This window comes from Lactuca saligna, chromosome 1 (assembly GCF_052625555.1).
Source record: "Lactuca saligna cultivar CGN05327 chromosome 1, ASM5262555v1, whole genome shotgun sequence".
Taxonomy (NCBI): Eukaryota; Viridiplantae; Streptophyta; class Magnoliopsida; order Asterales; family Asteraceae; genus Lactuca; species Lactuca saligna.
This window is the reverse complement of record NC_136417.1, coordinates 27940560-27956737: the sequence shown is the minus strand read 5'-3', so window position 1 is coordinate 27956737 and position 16178 is coordinate 27940560. Positions and strand designations below refer to the sequence as shown.

Below are 16178 nucleotides of genomic sequence, written 5' to 3'. Positions count from 1 at the left end.
AAAAATAAGTTAGGGACCAAACGCGCAAATTACTCAAACCATAGGGACCATTCATGTAATTTACTCCTTTCTTTGGTATTTTGATGTTGCTATTTTGAGAAAGAATGTGTGATATACATTAGATTTATCTATTAAAAGTTAAAATAGAAACATAATTATCTATATTTCTTTCCAATACACAAGAAAATAATCTATATGAGCTAAATGGATCAAACCAATGGAAAGTTGTCCATAATGTATTCCAATATACATAATAAATTTTTGTTATACATAACAATTTATGTATTATAGGTTGTACAATATACAAATTGTATAATCATCCAAAGTATAAATTATTGTGTACGACAAAAAAATTATTATGTGCGGAGTAGTTGATTAGTAAAACCACATATTACTGTGACCATATCAACTAGGCTCATTTTAATAAGAATTAAGTACTTATTTGGATTCGTTAACCAAAATAAACTTGTCCATTATGAAACATCTATTAATAACAATTCATACTTTATACAAAAATAATGATAAGTTGCTTTCAAATACAATGGGAAAGATTTCCAAAAGCAATATTCTTTTTCTTTTGTAATCTTCAACAATAGACATTATACATTTAGTCATGTGGTCACAAGCATTCCATGATTACAACATTAGAAGATCAAACTGATTATAAGTTTGAATTTTATTTTAGACATCTAATAAATTTCTATACATAGAAAAATAGTAAGACTTTTCTTTCAGACGTGAAAGACTAAATAACTTTGATTTTTGCAACAAACTTTAGAATATCAACAATGGAAGAGTTGAATGAGGCAGCAAGCCTCATTATCATTCATTAGATGAAATCTAATATATTTGAAGTTCAATGACCTTTGAACCCTTTAACGGGGAAAATGAAAAAGTTGTATAATTCTTAAATAAATATTTATATATGTTCCATTAAATTTTATAGAGTTGATTGCATATAGGAATTTCTTTTATAGAAATATATGTACTATAGTGTTTTTTCGAGCCTTATGTATGTGTTTACTGTTAAACTTTCCTCTACAAAGAAATTTACATAGATTATAAAAAATAAAAACTCCTACTCCCAAAAGTCAAATGAATAAGTAGGACCATAACCTTTTGTATTGATTTATATGACGATAATGTTAAGATGATACCAGCTAAAAAAAAGAATGAAACACAACCTCGTATCGGAAGAGAGAAAGCAAAAAAGAAGAAAAATAATTACAAAAGGCTTGATCCTGGTGGTCCCACCATTTAATTTAGAATAAATACTTTAATTTTAAAATTTTAAAATAATACCATTCATATTACATTAATTATATTACGGACTCCAATATTTTTGTTCTGGATCCATTATTGCCACTATAATAAAAGTTGTTATACGTACAAAAACTTAGGTAGTGTTTGTTTTTTGTCTACAGATCTGCGAGACGTCTTCTGTCTGCGCCGCGCAGACCACGCGTAGATATTAGTCTTCGCAGACTGTTTGTTTTTTTGAAGATTGCAGACCTAAAAATGTCTGCGCGTCCTCTTCTTGGCGCAGATGTGGACCAGAGTCTTCTAACATCTTCAGACATCTTCTAGCTTAAAAAAACATATATATATTTTTATTTTTTTTAAGTTTTTTTTTTTAATTTATATTTTTTCCAACTTTATTAATGATAAACAATATGAAAAAAAAATTACAAAACTTAAAAAAAAACATTTGACGATACAAACATGATATTTTTAACAAATTTATAAATAAAAATTTATTATAATAATAGTCGTTGAAGTTGTTTATATAAATATGAAAAAAAAAATCATAATATATTCTTATATTTTTTTGCCAAAATTTTGTAAAACTTTATTTAATAGAGTATCATCAATTTCTCGAGAAAATATTTATCGTACGTTTTTAATAGATTTATTTGAAAAAATCGAAGTTTATTTCCATCTATTTATGTATCAAATTCTTTGATCACTAATTATAATGTTTAGTTATAACTTTGCAATCAAAGTTGTTGGTTTTTATCAAATATGTATATGAATTAATACCATTTTTATTTTTATTTTTTATATAATAATACATAAAAGTTGATCTAGATTCGTTATATATTTATAATAAAGTCATAAAAATATATAAAAAATTCGCTTTGAAGTTTTAAAAAATCAGTTTATTTAGATTTCAGTTTATTTTAATAGCTCGCAGATGTTAAAAAAACAAACAGTCTTCTTTTTTCAGACTGCAGACGTTTGGTCCACCTGTTCTACTGCAGAGGTTTACAGATGTGGTCCGCAGACTGCAGACATTTTACCTCAGAAAAAACAAACAGCACCTTAATAATCGATTAACTTGTTACATAGAAAATTAGTTGATTAAAAATTGTTTAATTTTCTAGGTATACAGGCCCGGCCCAATGAAGCCTCATTTTTTTATTTGCACAGGGCCCAAAATTTGCTTGTATCACTAGAGTTGATTAATTTGTTACATAATATTTAAATTGAAATGTATGTCTCTTGTTTACAAAATTTATAAGTTATTGGCGAAAGGGTTTGAAAGTTTCCACTTCGCACGTCGTCAAAGAAATGGCTGTTAACTATTGGCTGGGACCAGTTGTAGACGGTAACAATGTGAAGCTGTGCGCACTGGATCCTGACCTATCCGCGCATGGCGGACGCTTTAAGAAGGAGCTTTCTGCCTTGAAATTTTCCAACTTCTAAACTCATTGCTCCTACTGTTTATATTATGGATGATATTAGGAATGGTGAACATGAAATCTGATGATAAAACAATATCTTCTTTTTTTATTTTATTATTTATATATAGTTTTACTGAAAGTAAAAACTGATGGGATTGTTTTTCAATGATATCAGGAATGGAGAACATGAAATCTCCATTCAGAGGGATAGCAAGGGACATTAGAGGAAGAGCATCGTGTTACAAACAAGATTGGATTGATGGTATTAAGTCCGGAATTGGGTAAGTTATATATACTTAACTGATCTAAATGTTCATTTCAATACACTTACTATCTTTTAATCTTAATTTTCCATCAACATATAGAAAATTATACTACCCTTTTAATCGATTCTGAACTTTCAATGACATTGTAGGATATTAGCTCCAACAGCTTACATTTTCTTTGCTTCTGCACTTCCCGTCATTGCTTTTGGAGAGCAACTTAGCAGAGATACAGGCACGACACTTTCTTAACCATCTTTTAACTCTCCATGTATAAAAACATTTATGTTTTTGTATATCAACAAAAGTATCATTTTTTTTTTTACATATATATAATATCTAGATGGAAGCTTGAGCACTGTGGAGACTTTGGCTTCTACTGCTATATGTGGCATCATACACTCTATTCTTGGTGGTCAACCTCTTCTTATACTTGGAGTTGCAGAACCTACAATCATAATGTATACATACTTGTATAATTTTGCTAAAGGAAGGCAAGATTTGGGTCAACAACTATTCTTAGCTTGGGCAGGATGGTAATATTCACAAATTCTTTCATCTTCCAATTTTGAATATGTTGATACCAATTAATGTATATACAACTTTTGTAGGGTATGCACATGGACAGCTCTACTCTTGTTTCTTTTGGCGATTTTCAACGCTTGTGCTATTATCACTAGATTCACGAGGATTGCAGGGGAAACATTTGGGATGTTAATTTCTGTACTTTTCATTCAAGAGGCCATCAAGGTATTTAGCCATGTAGAAAAAAAAAAGGTTCCGATGATGATAATTTGAGAAAATATTTCAAGTTTGTTTAGACTTTAGACTAATTCTGGTTTTGTTGACTAGGGACTGGTGAGCGAGTTCAAAACTCCCAAATCTGATGAACCAAATTTACTCAAAGATCAATTTCAGTGGCTTTACACTAATGGCTTGCTTGGTATTATATTTTCGTTTGGACTTCTATACACTGCATTAAGAAGTAGGAGAGCAAGATCCTGGATGTATGGAGCAGGTATATCAAGTTTATTGCATCCTGGTGGCTTAGCTATTTTCTATATCATCTTAACATGTGGTTAGTTATTGTTGTTAATACTCAATACAGGGTGTGTTAGAAGCTTCATAGCAGACTATGGGGTTCCATTGATGGTTGTAGTGTGGACAGCACTCTCTTTCTGTGTACCAAGCAAAATTCCATCTGGTGTTCCAAGAAGGCTCTTAAGCCCACTCTTATGGGATTCTGAATCTTTATACCATTGGACTGTAATCAAGGTACATCTTTGCAAATTTCTGTTTAATTTGGTGGATTTTTTTGCAGCATAATATTTAGTTTCTTATAATGACTTGTAGGACATGGGCAAGGTTCCTCCGGTTTATATCTTGGCTGCCTTCATCCCGGCTGTTATGATAGCCGGGCTTTATTTCTTTGATCATAGTGTTGCTTCACAATTGGCTCAACAAAAAGAATTCAGTCTCAAGAATCCATCAGCTTATCATTATGACGTTTTCCTACTTGGATTTATGGTACCTAGCAATTATTTATTGTTATTATGGATCTTGATTTAGGGGCTGTTTTTTTTTTTTTTTTTCTTTTAATTCCCATTAAGTTTCTTTTTCTAGACTAAATAAACCGTCTTAATGAAACTAAATGATCATTTTGCCTTTACATACCAAAAGTTAGATTTCAGTCATTCACAATATTCATGGACGTGAGATAAGTTGGGAGGGAAAACAAAGAAAGAAAAATAGGTAAATGATTAGCATCTTAATTCATTAAGCCAAGTAATTTATGCTTAATGCCTTAATCCATTAAGTCATTCTGTCCATATTAAGTATAAAAGAAACAGTCATGATTAAGTGCTTAACCCGTTAAGCTCATTAAGGTAAAAAAGGAACAACCCCTTACCCTTGTTAGCCCTCAAACTTTAACTTCTTGTATTATTTAATCTTTTTTCCTAGACATTGCTTTGTGGATTAATTGGACTACCCCCGTCAAATGGTGTCTTGCCTCAGTCCCCCATGCACTCTAAAAGCCTAGCAGTTCTTAAAAGACAGGTAAGTGATCATCTAAGGGGGAAAATTATTCCTTAACATTTGATTTCTGCATTCACTAATGGATTTTAAATGGTTTACTTCTAGTTTATCAAAAAGAAGATGGTGGAGAGTGCCAATGAAAGCATAAAACAGAAAGCTAGTAATTCTGAAATGTACAACAAGATGCAAAACGTGTTCATAGAAATCGACAACTCCCCAATTGTAAAATTTCCATCTATTATTCGTACAAGCATTATCTTCAATTTCGATCTCCTTGAATCTTTTCAATTGGTTTTGTTTCATTGCAGACAAATGTAATAGTTAAAGAACTACGAGACTTGCAGGAAGCAGTCATGAATGTAGAAATCGAAGGAAAAAACATGAAGGAGAAATTTGATCCTGAGAAACACATCGATGCCTACTTACCTGTTCGTGTCAATGAGCAAAGGGTCAGCAACTTTCTACAGTCGATTCTCTTAGCAGTGTCTATATGTGCCATGCCCTTAATAAAATTGATACCCACATCGGTTTTATGGGGATATTTTGCTTACATGGCCATCGACAGTCTTCCTGGAAACCAATTCTGGGAAAGAATCTTGCTTATTTTCGTTCCCCATAGTCGAAGATACAAGTGAGTTAACAATTAACATTTCATTCTTGCATTCCAAGTCATCCTTATTACTTATATCAATGTTATCAAAATTTGTCAGGGTTCTTGAAAGGGTTCATGCTTCTTTTGTTGAATCTGTGCCATATAGAACCATTGTCATGTTCACGATCTTCCAGATTGTGTATTTCCTTACGTGTTTCGGTGTAACATGGATACCTATTGCGGGGATTCTTTTCCCTGTTCCATTCTTCCTTCTGATAACCATACGACAACACATTCTACCAAAGCTGTTTCACCCTTATCATTTGAGTGAACTGGATGCAGCCGAGTATGAAGAAACTGTGGGTGGTCCATCACGACATACCAGCTTTAGTCTTAGGGTACGTTTGCTCATATGATGTTTCTCACTTAGCGTATCGTTTTTTCTTATTTTATAAATTCATGAGAAGATACATGAATATATAATCAGGAAATCGATGGTGTTGATAGCAAGAACGATGAAGATGAAGTGACGGTGTGTCATGCTGAAATATTAGATGAAATGACTACAAATAGAGGCGAGATCAAGATTCGAAATCTTAGCTTCAACGAAGATAAACGAACCCAGGTATGGTTTTTTTAACTGTAAACTGAAAATGAAAACTGAAAACGAAAAATGAGAAATGAAAATTGTTTTTCGGTAATGTGATTTTCGGAAATAAAGGAAAGCATGAGATTTTACAACTATAGAAAAAAATAAATTAAAACGGGAAATGAGCATAAATTGGAGAATCTTGAAATCTAAGGCCAAAACAGAAAAATTGGCATCACGAGTGGAGCCCCATTAAGAGCTTTCCATCTATATAAGTCACACGTCATACTAAAATCAAGATACTATTGATGATATTGAAAATCAGACTTAACATAAACCTTAGCGCATTTTTCAGTTTGTCATGCCAGGTCGGGTCGGGTCGGGTCGGGTCAAGATCCATTTGGATCCCAAACAATTTAAAGTAAAACTTAACATAAAGCATAGTGCATTTTTTGTGTTCTTTTTAGATTTACCCCGGTGATGTTATCCAGCCCGAGTGAGGCAGAATAAAACTATTGATGATGCTCAAAGAAACTACAATCAATACTAATGATGCTAGACCCACGTAAGGTTCAACCCTCCATCGTGCTGCTTACATACAAATTTTTTGTTTGAAACGGGTTCGATGAAGTTTATAATATGAAGGCTCAAGGCTCGTGCACTTTGTATGTTGTTTTTCTTCCAGATTTACTATATATGGGGGGTATTATGCACAACTAGCAGGAGTTGGATGAAATAGAACTATATATAGAGGATGTTCAAAGAAAGTGTAAGCAATAGTACTTATATGGCACATAAGCCTAATCAACAATGTCATGAAATAGTACTACACATGCCTAACCAACAATTAATAGATGTGGATCCTATTAGCATTTATAAGTTTTGGATTCATAAAATCATAATTAGGTCTAAATCTTATAGCCAACCTTGAGAAACTGGAGCTTGGGATTGGTTTCTTTAACATTACGTATACACTCAAGGTGGTGCTTGCAAGTTGCAATCCAATACACCATTTTTAGTGCAAATGTTTTCTTGAATAGTCACATTTGTGTACAATTGTATTTATATATGTACCTTTTGTGTTGTTTTAGAGGTTAATAATCTATTATTAGAAGTGTTCTAAAATAAGAAAAATTAGAAGGTACAAAATAAAGCTTATAACAACGAAATAATCAACTAGTGTAGGTGATCATGTTTTTCATAGGTTGAATGTGAATTACATAGTAAAAACAAACAATGTAATTTTAATTAAAAAAATGAAATAGACTCAAAGAAAATAAAATGTCATTTTAAATAAGATCATAAGACGTAAAATTATATGAATATCCCTCATATACCAACAACTATGGAAGGACCAATCAAAACTTTGCCCCTCAAGTGACAACATAAAACTCAAAGTACATTGCTAGTTGGTGTTTCTTTTTTGAAAAAAAAAAAAGAAACAAACCATTTTTTTTTTAAAAAAAGGAAAAAAAAACTATAAATTCAAAGTACAATGTTATTTACTGCATTTATAACCAAAAAATGGAAGACCCCATGTGTCAAGAAGCCTTCTTAGCCTTGAACTTAATAACTTCCTAAAATTGTGTGGCACCTGATGCTTTTTCTGTATTTCACAAAAATATGATACAATCAGTTACAAATATTGCAAATAGTGATAATAGCAACATAATTTTTTTACTACATTCAGTTAGACTCACGATAAGCCAATTCCAGATAACATTAAAAAGAGAAATATAACCAATAGATAAACTTGTCATCAAGATCATTACTAATTTACCTTCATGCATCTCAAATGTCCTAAATGGTATGACAATACTGATTTTAAGGGATGAAGTCGGTAAGTTTATAAATTTAACAAATTTATCCCAAAAAGTAGCACCAACATATACGTTTTCCAAATTATAAGGGATTACATACCTAATTTAAAATGATTTGGTTTAAATGACATGTAAATATGAGTAAGTTTTACTAGAAGTAGAATTATTTTTTTCGTGATTTGGTGAGAATAATATGAATGTTTCTATTGTTCAATTGCACATAATCATGAATGAATGGTAGGATTTAATGGGCATATAGCAACATGAGTTTTTATATACAGTAGCAATGATATGACCATCACTTAAACAGATTGGTAGCTTTGTATTTTCTTCAAATCCCAAATTAAAAAATGGTCAATTTGTAAATAAATCCCCCACATGAAATTATTTTTTTCAAGACTAACCATCAAAACCGTTGTATCTTTTTCATCATTAACAAATCTAACTAATCCATACCATTTTTAACAGCTACTTCCAAAAAAAATAAAAATGTAATTTAGATTATAATCACGAATATGAAACTTAACAAAGTGGAAGAAATAAATCAACTCATTTGTTACATGGACTCCTTCCTTCGTTAATACCTAAAAAGGCAAGGAAAGTTTGATAAACCTTTGTAAAATGTATACCGATAAAAGAAGTAAAATTCTATAGTTAGCATGTTCTAATGCTTCGTTGATGGATTTTAGTTCAACCATTGAGATAAATGCTGAGAAATAACATTTGTTTTGGATGTTAGTAGCAGAACGAGTTTTGAAAACCAGCGTTGAGATTTCGAATGACTTGGTTTGGTGGATGATCCTTTGTCCAGATATGTAATCTCGGAAGATCTTGTGCAACGGATGACCCGACATCAATAATGGGGTTATGTTTCTCACCTCGTGAGCTCTGACACAACCTTGGGGTTCACGCCCCGAACTTCAGAAATTTATAACTTTCAAATACGAGCTCCGTTTTCGACGTTCTTTATATCGACACGTAGGTAAAAAAACAAGATCTACAACTTTAATTTAAACTATGTCGGCTAATTTTGAATTTATTTTTATTATATTATTTTTATATTATTTTTAGTAGGTCGGGACAGGAAAACTCCGTTATAAACTCATAACTTCTTCATCTGTCGTCCGTTTTCGTCTGTCTTTTCACCGTTGGACTACTATTAACGAGATCTTCAATTCTTGTTTAGATTGTTTCGGAAAAATATCGCTCGATCTTATATTCGAATTTCGGGTTGTACACTGCTAAGCCGAAACTTCGAAAAATCATAACTTCCTCATATGAAGTCAGATTTGGGCGTTCATTTTATGCATGTTCTCGGTTTAACGAAATCTACAAAATTTGTTTAGATCAGTAAGGCTAAATATCGCTCTATCGTAAATTCACTTTTTACGTCGCGCTGTATCGTGCCGGTTCTGTCGCGAAACTTCGGCAGGTCATAACTTCTTCGTTATAACTCAGATTTTGGCGTTGTTTATATGTACGAAATCATTGTAACATATACTATAACTTAGTTAAGATTAATCCTTATAAATAATCTTCCATCAAAAAGTCATTTTTGATGTTTATCATCTCTAAATTGACTAGCCCGGGTCTACGGGCGTTACAAATGGTATAAATACCTGTGAAGGACGACTTGATCTTCCCATCCTTGATATCTTGTAGATATTTTAGGTAACTTCGTTTCCAATTCCATTTGTCATGGCAATGGTAGCACTATGCATCCTTTGGGTTCGTGGAGGGTGCAGCAGGACCAACCTTGGTTCCACTAGAAGAGGTACCATCATGGGACTTTCCCTTATGGTTGCTCATGGAAGGAGCCTTCCTCCTCTTACCCTTCTATTTCCCAATATCCAAGATAAGGGCGGCGGCAGCAGGAGTTGATGCAACAGATTTGTCCTTGAGGTTGCTCTTAGCAGTCCTCAATAAGCCTTGAAGCTTGCTCAAAGTGACCTCCTTCTTGTTCATGTAGTAGGTCATGCGGAATTGGTTGTAACAAGGAGGTAAGGAATGAAGAATGATATCGATCGCCAGCTCCTCATTGAAGTTAACATTTAAGTTCAGTAGCCAGTCGACATGTGTCTGCATCTTCTGCAGGTGAGCCGTGACAGACTCTTCGTCCTTCATCTTGGTAGTGATCATCGAAGTGATGATCTTGTACCTCTCCTACCTGGCACTTTGGTGGTACCTGTCTAGTAAATCCTGATGCATCTCATAGGGATAAAAGTCCTCATAGGACTTTTGGAGTTCTGCAGTCATGGTCGTGAGCATGATGCAATGGACTTTCGTAGCATCACTATCATGTGCCTCAAAGGCAGCAATCTCCTCGGGAGTAGCAGTGTTGACATCTACTTCTTTCAGATCATTATCAAGGACATACTCCTTGTCCTCCTGGCGGGTAACCATTCGAATGTTGCAGATCCAATCATTCAAATTGGTCCCATCGAAAATCACCCTCCCACACAAATTCATGCGTGAGAATGAGCCGGAAGAGTTCGAGCCGGAAGCGTTGTTGTTCGAGGTAGGCATCTCAAAAAGAAAAGAGATAAAGTTTGATTAGATAAGAATCCCCAATTAAACACCCAAAAGAGAAATTAGGGTTAGGATCCAACAACATTATCTATAATTTAGAAGAGGGATGTCGTAATCTAAACAACAAATAATTTGAAGGTAAGTGAATAACGATTCACTAATTTCACCCATGAAAAATGAAAAAGAATTAAGTTTTAAATGTATTGAAAACTCCTAGATCTTTTGAGATTTATTGAACTTTTCAATGGCATGTTTAAATCTTGATATGCCCTTCAAGTTTGTGACTGGGATACTGAGGATCCCAAATAAGGTGTGAATAACCATGCAAATGTACTTGGTGCCCTCAATGTTACAGTCACCTAATCAATGTGCTGGTTAGCTACACACACTCCATTGATCTATGACAAACATCGAATCCACCTTTGCCACCTTTGCTATACCCAAATTAGTGTGCCGGTTAACCACACACACTCCACTAACGTCTTGACAAGGGTATAAAGTGTAATTTCATGGAATAGCATCATCTTCACATTTTTCCTATAGTAACTAAGATTGAGAATTTTATAAAAACATTTAGTTACTTTATTATCCATTATACTTTTAATGAGGAATTAGTTGCTCTATTATACCCGTTCGGCTAACGACCTCCACCAATCAAGGAAGCGGTGGGTGAGCGTGGACACCCATTAAACTGCCATTTTATAGGCAACAACCTTATACCCCCTTATAGATCGGTTTCGTGAATGAGGTCAGCTAACGGTATGTTGGATTAGTGTCTAAGTCCATAACTATTTTGGTATGTACTTGACCCGATTATGAGCATGGTCCTTTTGGGTTGCCTTCACCATAGCAATATGTAGGATGATTTAAGGAGATTAAGGTTTAAATATGATTTATTAATATATTATGAGAATAATATATCAAAGGAGAAATCATATTGTTTAATTAATATTAGTCAAGAATTAATTAAGAATTAATTTTGTGGCTAAAAGAGATTAATTAAATATAGGGGACTGGACTGCAATTATTGGATAATTGAGTTATTGGGCTAAGGAATGCTATAAGAATAAGGGGTGAACGAAATTATGATGGAAGCCCATCATATTTTCGTCCATAGCCTTGTCCAGAAGGTTCCATGGGCTGCTTAGAGTTTAAGCTGTCCATTAGGGTTTTGACTGAAACCCTAGAAGCCCACACTAGTATATAAAGGACCCCTTAGGCCCCAAAAACGTACACAACACTTCCATTAGGGTTTCCAGCCGTTTTTGGTGCCTCCTTTACTTCTCCTCTTCATCCAAGTTGCATATGGTGTTTGTGACTCCATTAGAGGTACCACACTTGTGGTACTTGCTTTCAAGAGCTAAGGAAATTCAAGGAACTAGTTGTTATTGCTATATAACAACAAAAGGTATGTATTCTAGTTTTATATATGAATTTCGAAAATTATAGTAGCATGCCAGGTTTCTTTTTGTGTTCATAAAGTTGTATAACTAATAGTGAAAACATAGATCCAATACTAGGGTTGCATGCACACATAGGATTGTTTGTATAAAACCCATCAGTGGTATCAGAGCCATTGGTTTTTGTTTTCAATTAGCTTTTATTCAAATTTGTGAACTTGACATATTAGGGTTTATGGCTAATAAACCCTAAAGGCTAGGTAATTTTCGAATTAGGGTTGCAAAACCCTAGATGGCGATTTTTGCTAGGGTTTCCCAAATCCTTTCCTTAGCCTCCAAGATTTTGAAATCTAGGGTTATCCAACCCTTGGATTTCGAAATTACCTCCTTCCCCATGGTTAGATCCTAAATTTTAGGGATTTGGATAATCCCATATCTTGTAATTATCTTTTAATTGTTAAATATGGTAATTAAAGATCTTGAATTATCCCATCCCTTATTTTCTAGATTTAGAGAGGGATTCAAGGGATTAGGATATCTTAGATGTATAATTGGTAATTATCCTCATGATCTAGATAATCCCTTGTGATTTAATAATTTAAATTAATTGTTTAATTTATGGTAATTATTGAATCAAGAGTTTTAATATTTAAAATTTAATTTAAATGTCTTAAATTCGAAAATTTTAAGTGAGATTAAAACCTAATTGTTTTGAAGAGTTTCAAAACTTGCCCTCAAGTTTTGGAATTTAAATTGTTGATTAAAAGTTAATTTTGAAAGTCTAAATTCCAAAACCCTGATTTTGAAAAAGTTCAAATTAAACCCTTATGGTTTTATTAAATTAATTAAGTGTATAATTAAAAGAGATTTGATAAATCCATAATGATTTTGGTTAGTTAAAAGTATAATTTAAACCACCTAGTATTTTAAAAGTGTAAAATACACCCTTATACTATATATAACATTAAAAGTTTAATATTATATATGTATAACTAAAAAGTCAGTCTTACCGTTAGTAGGCCTCATTCACGAAACTAGTCTATAAGGGGTGTTTAAGGAAATTGCCTATAAAATGGCGAGTGAATGGGTATCCACTCTTACCCACCGCACTCTTGACTAGTGGAGGGTCGTTAGCCGAACGGGTAGGATAGGACAGAAACCTTCCATTATAAGTATAATGAAGTACAAAGTAACTAAATGCTTTTTCAAATTCCCAAATCATAGTTACTTTAGGCAAAATGTGAAATTGTATGCTAACCCATGGAATTACACTTCGTACCCTTGTCAAACGTTAGTGGAGCGTGCGTGGTTAACCGGCACACTAATTTGGGGATGACATTGGTAGCGAAGGGTGACTCGATGTTTGTCATAGATCAATGGAGCGTGTGTGGCTAACCGGCATATTGATTAGGTGATAGTAACATTGGGTGCACCATGTGATTCGTATGGTTATTTACACCTTGTTTGTGATCCTCGGCATCCCAGTCACAAATAGTAGGGCATAATCGCGATTAAACATGCCATTGAAAAGTTCAATGAATCTCAAAAGATCTAGGAGTTTCAATTCATTTAAAACTTAAACTTCTTTTTCGTTTTTCATGGTGGAAATTGGTAAATCGTCATTTACCTACCTTCAGACATTCTGCAACTAGATTACGGCATCCCTCTTCTAGGTTGTAGAGTATTGTGTTGGATCCTAGCTTGATGTTTCATTTGGGTGTTGCATCAAGAATTCTAATCAACTCAACTTGAATTTTCTCCCGTTTTGTAGATGTCTGAATCTTACAATGGTCTTCCCAAATCCTTTGGAACAAGCTTTCCAAATGAAGATGACGTTCCGAGATACGATCAAGGAAATGAGAGTCATGCTTCACTTCCTCCACCTCCTCCAATTATTCTCCCTGACCCACAAGTTCAAAGGCTTTAAAAGTTCAAGCTCACTCAAGCCCTTTTGGCAAGTAAACACGAAGATGGGAAACCTGTGTGTGCGCACGTCTTAGAGATGAAGTCATACATTGATAGGTTAAACATGTTGGGTGTCGAGATTTCAAGTGAGTCACTTCCTGAATCATATAGTGAGTTCGTTAGAGAGTACTATATGATGGACCACGACGTGACCCTAATTGATCTCACCTATTTGCTTATAGCTGCTGAATCAGCAATGATTTGGCGTGCTGGTCAAGCAAATTTGTCTAGTGAATCAAACTCCCAAACTTCAATGGACACTGGCAACATTGGAAGTCCAGAAAGAACTAAGTCTGTGATTGTCCGATGTGTTGTGCCAAAGGAGTCTATTTGCTTTTATTGCCAAGAGAAGGGGCATTAGAGACGAAGCTGCCCTAATTACCTGAGAGATCTAAGAGATGGGAGAGTCAAGACGTATGGCTCTGCTTCAGGTAAAATCCATTAACTAACTCTTTTAAGTTCCTATTCTAGATTCTTAATACATGATGTGATAAGATTACATTTTGATGTTTTGAAGGATCGAGGAAAAGAGAGGAAGCTTGAGAAAAGAAGTGAGCTGGATCTAATCATGAAGAAATGGATGTCGATCGCATTACTTGAAGAATGGATTCTTAAGCTACTACTTGGAGTTAGAATAGATTGTTAAGAAATATGTAATAACATAGTTTTTCAATTGAATTACATTGTAAGGACAAATTTTTTCCGCAATAAAATAAATTTTGATTTTGTCTTATTTATTTATCCTTACAATAAAATATATGAAAAATTGATGTTCATGTACTTCTATTATTAGCAAAATGGATTTGATTCTTAATTATGGAAATGTCAAAAGTGTACCAAATAGGGAGACTTTCTCATCGCCCAAGTTTCAATTGGACAGAAACTTGGAATCATGCAATGTGTATTGTATGATGAATGGAAAACTTTCACATTTGGGAAACTTAGACTAATTCTTTGGCAAAGTGTCAATTAAAGGACAAGGAGATCAAGTACACAAGGTTGTGTGTTGATCAAGTCCACCACAAGAGTGACAAAGATATTCGTCATGATTTACTAAAGCTTAGTAAATATGATTATACTTATAAGATTAAGTATAATTCTGAGTTGATTGAAAAAGTTTCAATGAATAGTAGAACGAATAAAGAAGAATCAAGTAGGCAGAAAGATAAAAGTTTCTCTTTTCTAGGAAGAAGGGAGAGTACCTTTTATTGTGTTTTATGATAAGATTAAGAACCATGTCTCAATAGATCCTCTAAGTGAGTCTTAGTGCAACTGCATGTCTAAGAAGAGGAATCAAGTATTGTAGAAATGGTTAAATCAAGAAGCCAATCATACTTTGTTCCAATATCAAGTCTTAAAGTCAAGATTGTGACATTGAGTGAAAAGTCTTAAGTAGGTTTATAACACTCATCAAATGTGGAATTTGGAAAAGTTTTCTTATTCTTGCACATTTGAAATTGGTAAGTTGTGCTGTCTTGGATAAGACAGAGACCAACTAGGACCAATTGTGTGAAGTGTTTTGTCTTGATAAATGCTTCACTAACTCTTGAATATTTGTCAAGAAATGTTTCTTGACAAGAGAATCTTATATGTCAAGAAGTCAGTGGGAGTCTTAATGGTCTTGAAAAGTTTCAAGAACAAATCAAGAATAAACCTTATCGATCATCACTAGCACACGACTTGAGGTTTACAACCTATCGTGACCTTCTCTGGTCACGTCGTGAGTCTGGTCAAAAACAGAAAAACGAATTTTACAGCTTTGAACAATAAACTTTGCATCAAATACATTAGAATAAACATCCTAGGCTCTAATACCACTGATGAGTTTTAAGCAAAACAACATTCCTATGGTGTTCATGCAAACCCTAATGCTTGGATCTAGTTTTTCTAATTGCACATGAAAAATTGTCCAAGACTTGCAAAACCCTAATCTAGCATATCAAAAAATCAAAATCATCTCTAATAAACTAGTTAGAATGTTACCATTGATTGTTTCTTGAAGACCTTGAGCCTTTGAGAACCTTAGCACCTCAAACGGTGTGCCTCTAATAGATCACAAACACCAAAACAATTGGAGAAGGCAAGAGAGAGAGGGGAGAGTTGATTTTCGGCTCTTGAACTCTTCTTAGGGTTGTGGTAGGCGAGGAATTAGGGTTTTAGTCCAAGATCTCATCTAGTTGCTTAGGCTCTAAGAAGCCCATGAGAATCATCGAGAAACCCTCCTTGGACGAAATCTTATAGGCTATCCATAAGGATTTCATCCACTCCCTATCTTTAGGGTTTCCTTAGCCCACAATGC

At 33.8% G+C, this 16178-nt stretch overlaps 1 protein-coding gene across 2 annotated transcripts; it reads left to right on the top strand.

Annotated features, from left to right (window-relative positions):
- Positions 1 to 2544: 2544 nt before the first annotated feature.
- BOR4 (HCO3- transporter family) lies at positions 2545 to 7255 on the top strand. Of its 2 annotated transcripts, XM_078978454.1 has the most exons (14): positions 2545 to 2750; positions 2860 to 2965; positions 3100 to 3182; positions 3291 to 3483; positions 3559 to 3697; positions 3800 to 3965; positions 4056 to 4222; positions 4301 to 4474; positions 4910 to 5005; positions 5090 to 5206; positions 5293 to 5615; positions 5695 to 5974; positions 6064 to 6201; positions 6633 to 7255. In XM_078978454.1, the coding sequence occupies exons 1-14, from the start codon at positions 2732 to 2734 to the stop codon at positions 6663 to 6665; spliced, it is 2034 nt and encodes a 677-aa protein (XP_078834580.1). In that variant the 5' UTR covers positions 2545 to 2731; the 3' UTR covers positions 6666 to 7255. The 2 variants fall into 2 exon arrangements, 1 of the variants encoding a protein (XP_078834580.1); XR_013676589.1 differs by lacking the exons at positions 2545 to 2750; positions 2860 to 2965; positions 3100 to 3182 and having other exon boundaries at positions 3284 to 3483; positions 6633 to 6730; positions 6851 to 7255.
- The last annotated feature ends 8923 nt before the right edge of the window (positions 7256 to 16178 follow it).

Coding starts and splice junctions, on each gene's coding strand:
- BOR4 (XM_078978454.1), top strand. Junction 2,966..3,099: donor GGTATTAAGTCCGGAATTGG/GTAAGTTATATA, acceptor ATGACATTGTAG/GATATTAGCTCCAACAGCTT. Junction 5,975..6,063: donor ATACCAGCTTTAGTCTTAGG/GTACGTTTGCTC, acceptor ATATATAATCAG/GAAATCGATGGTGTTGATAG.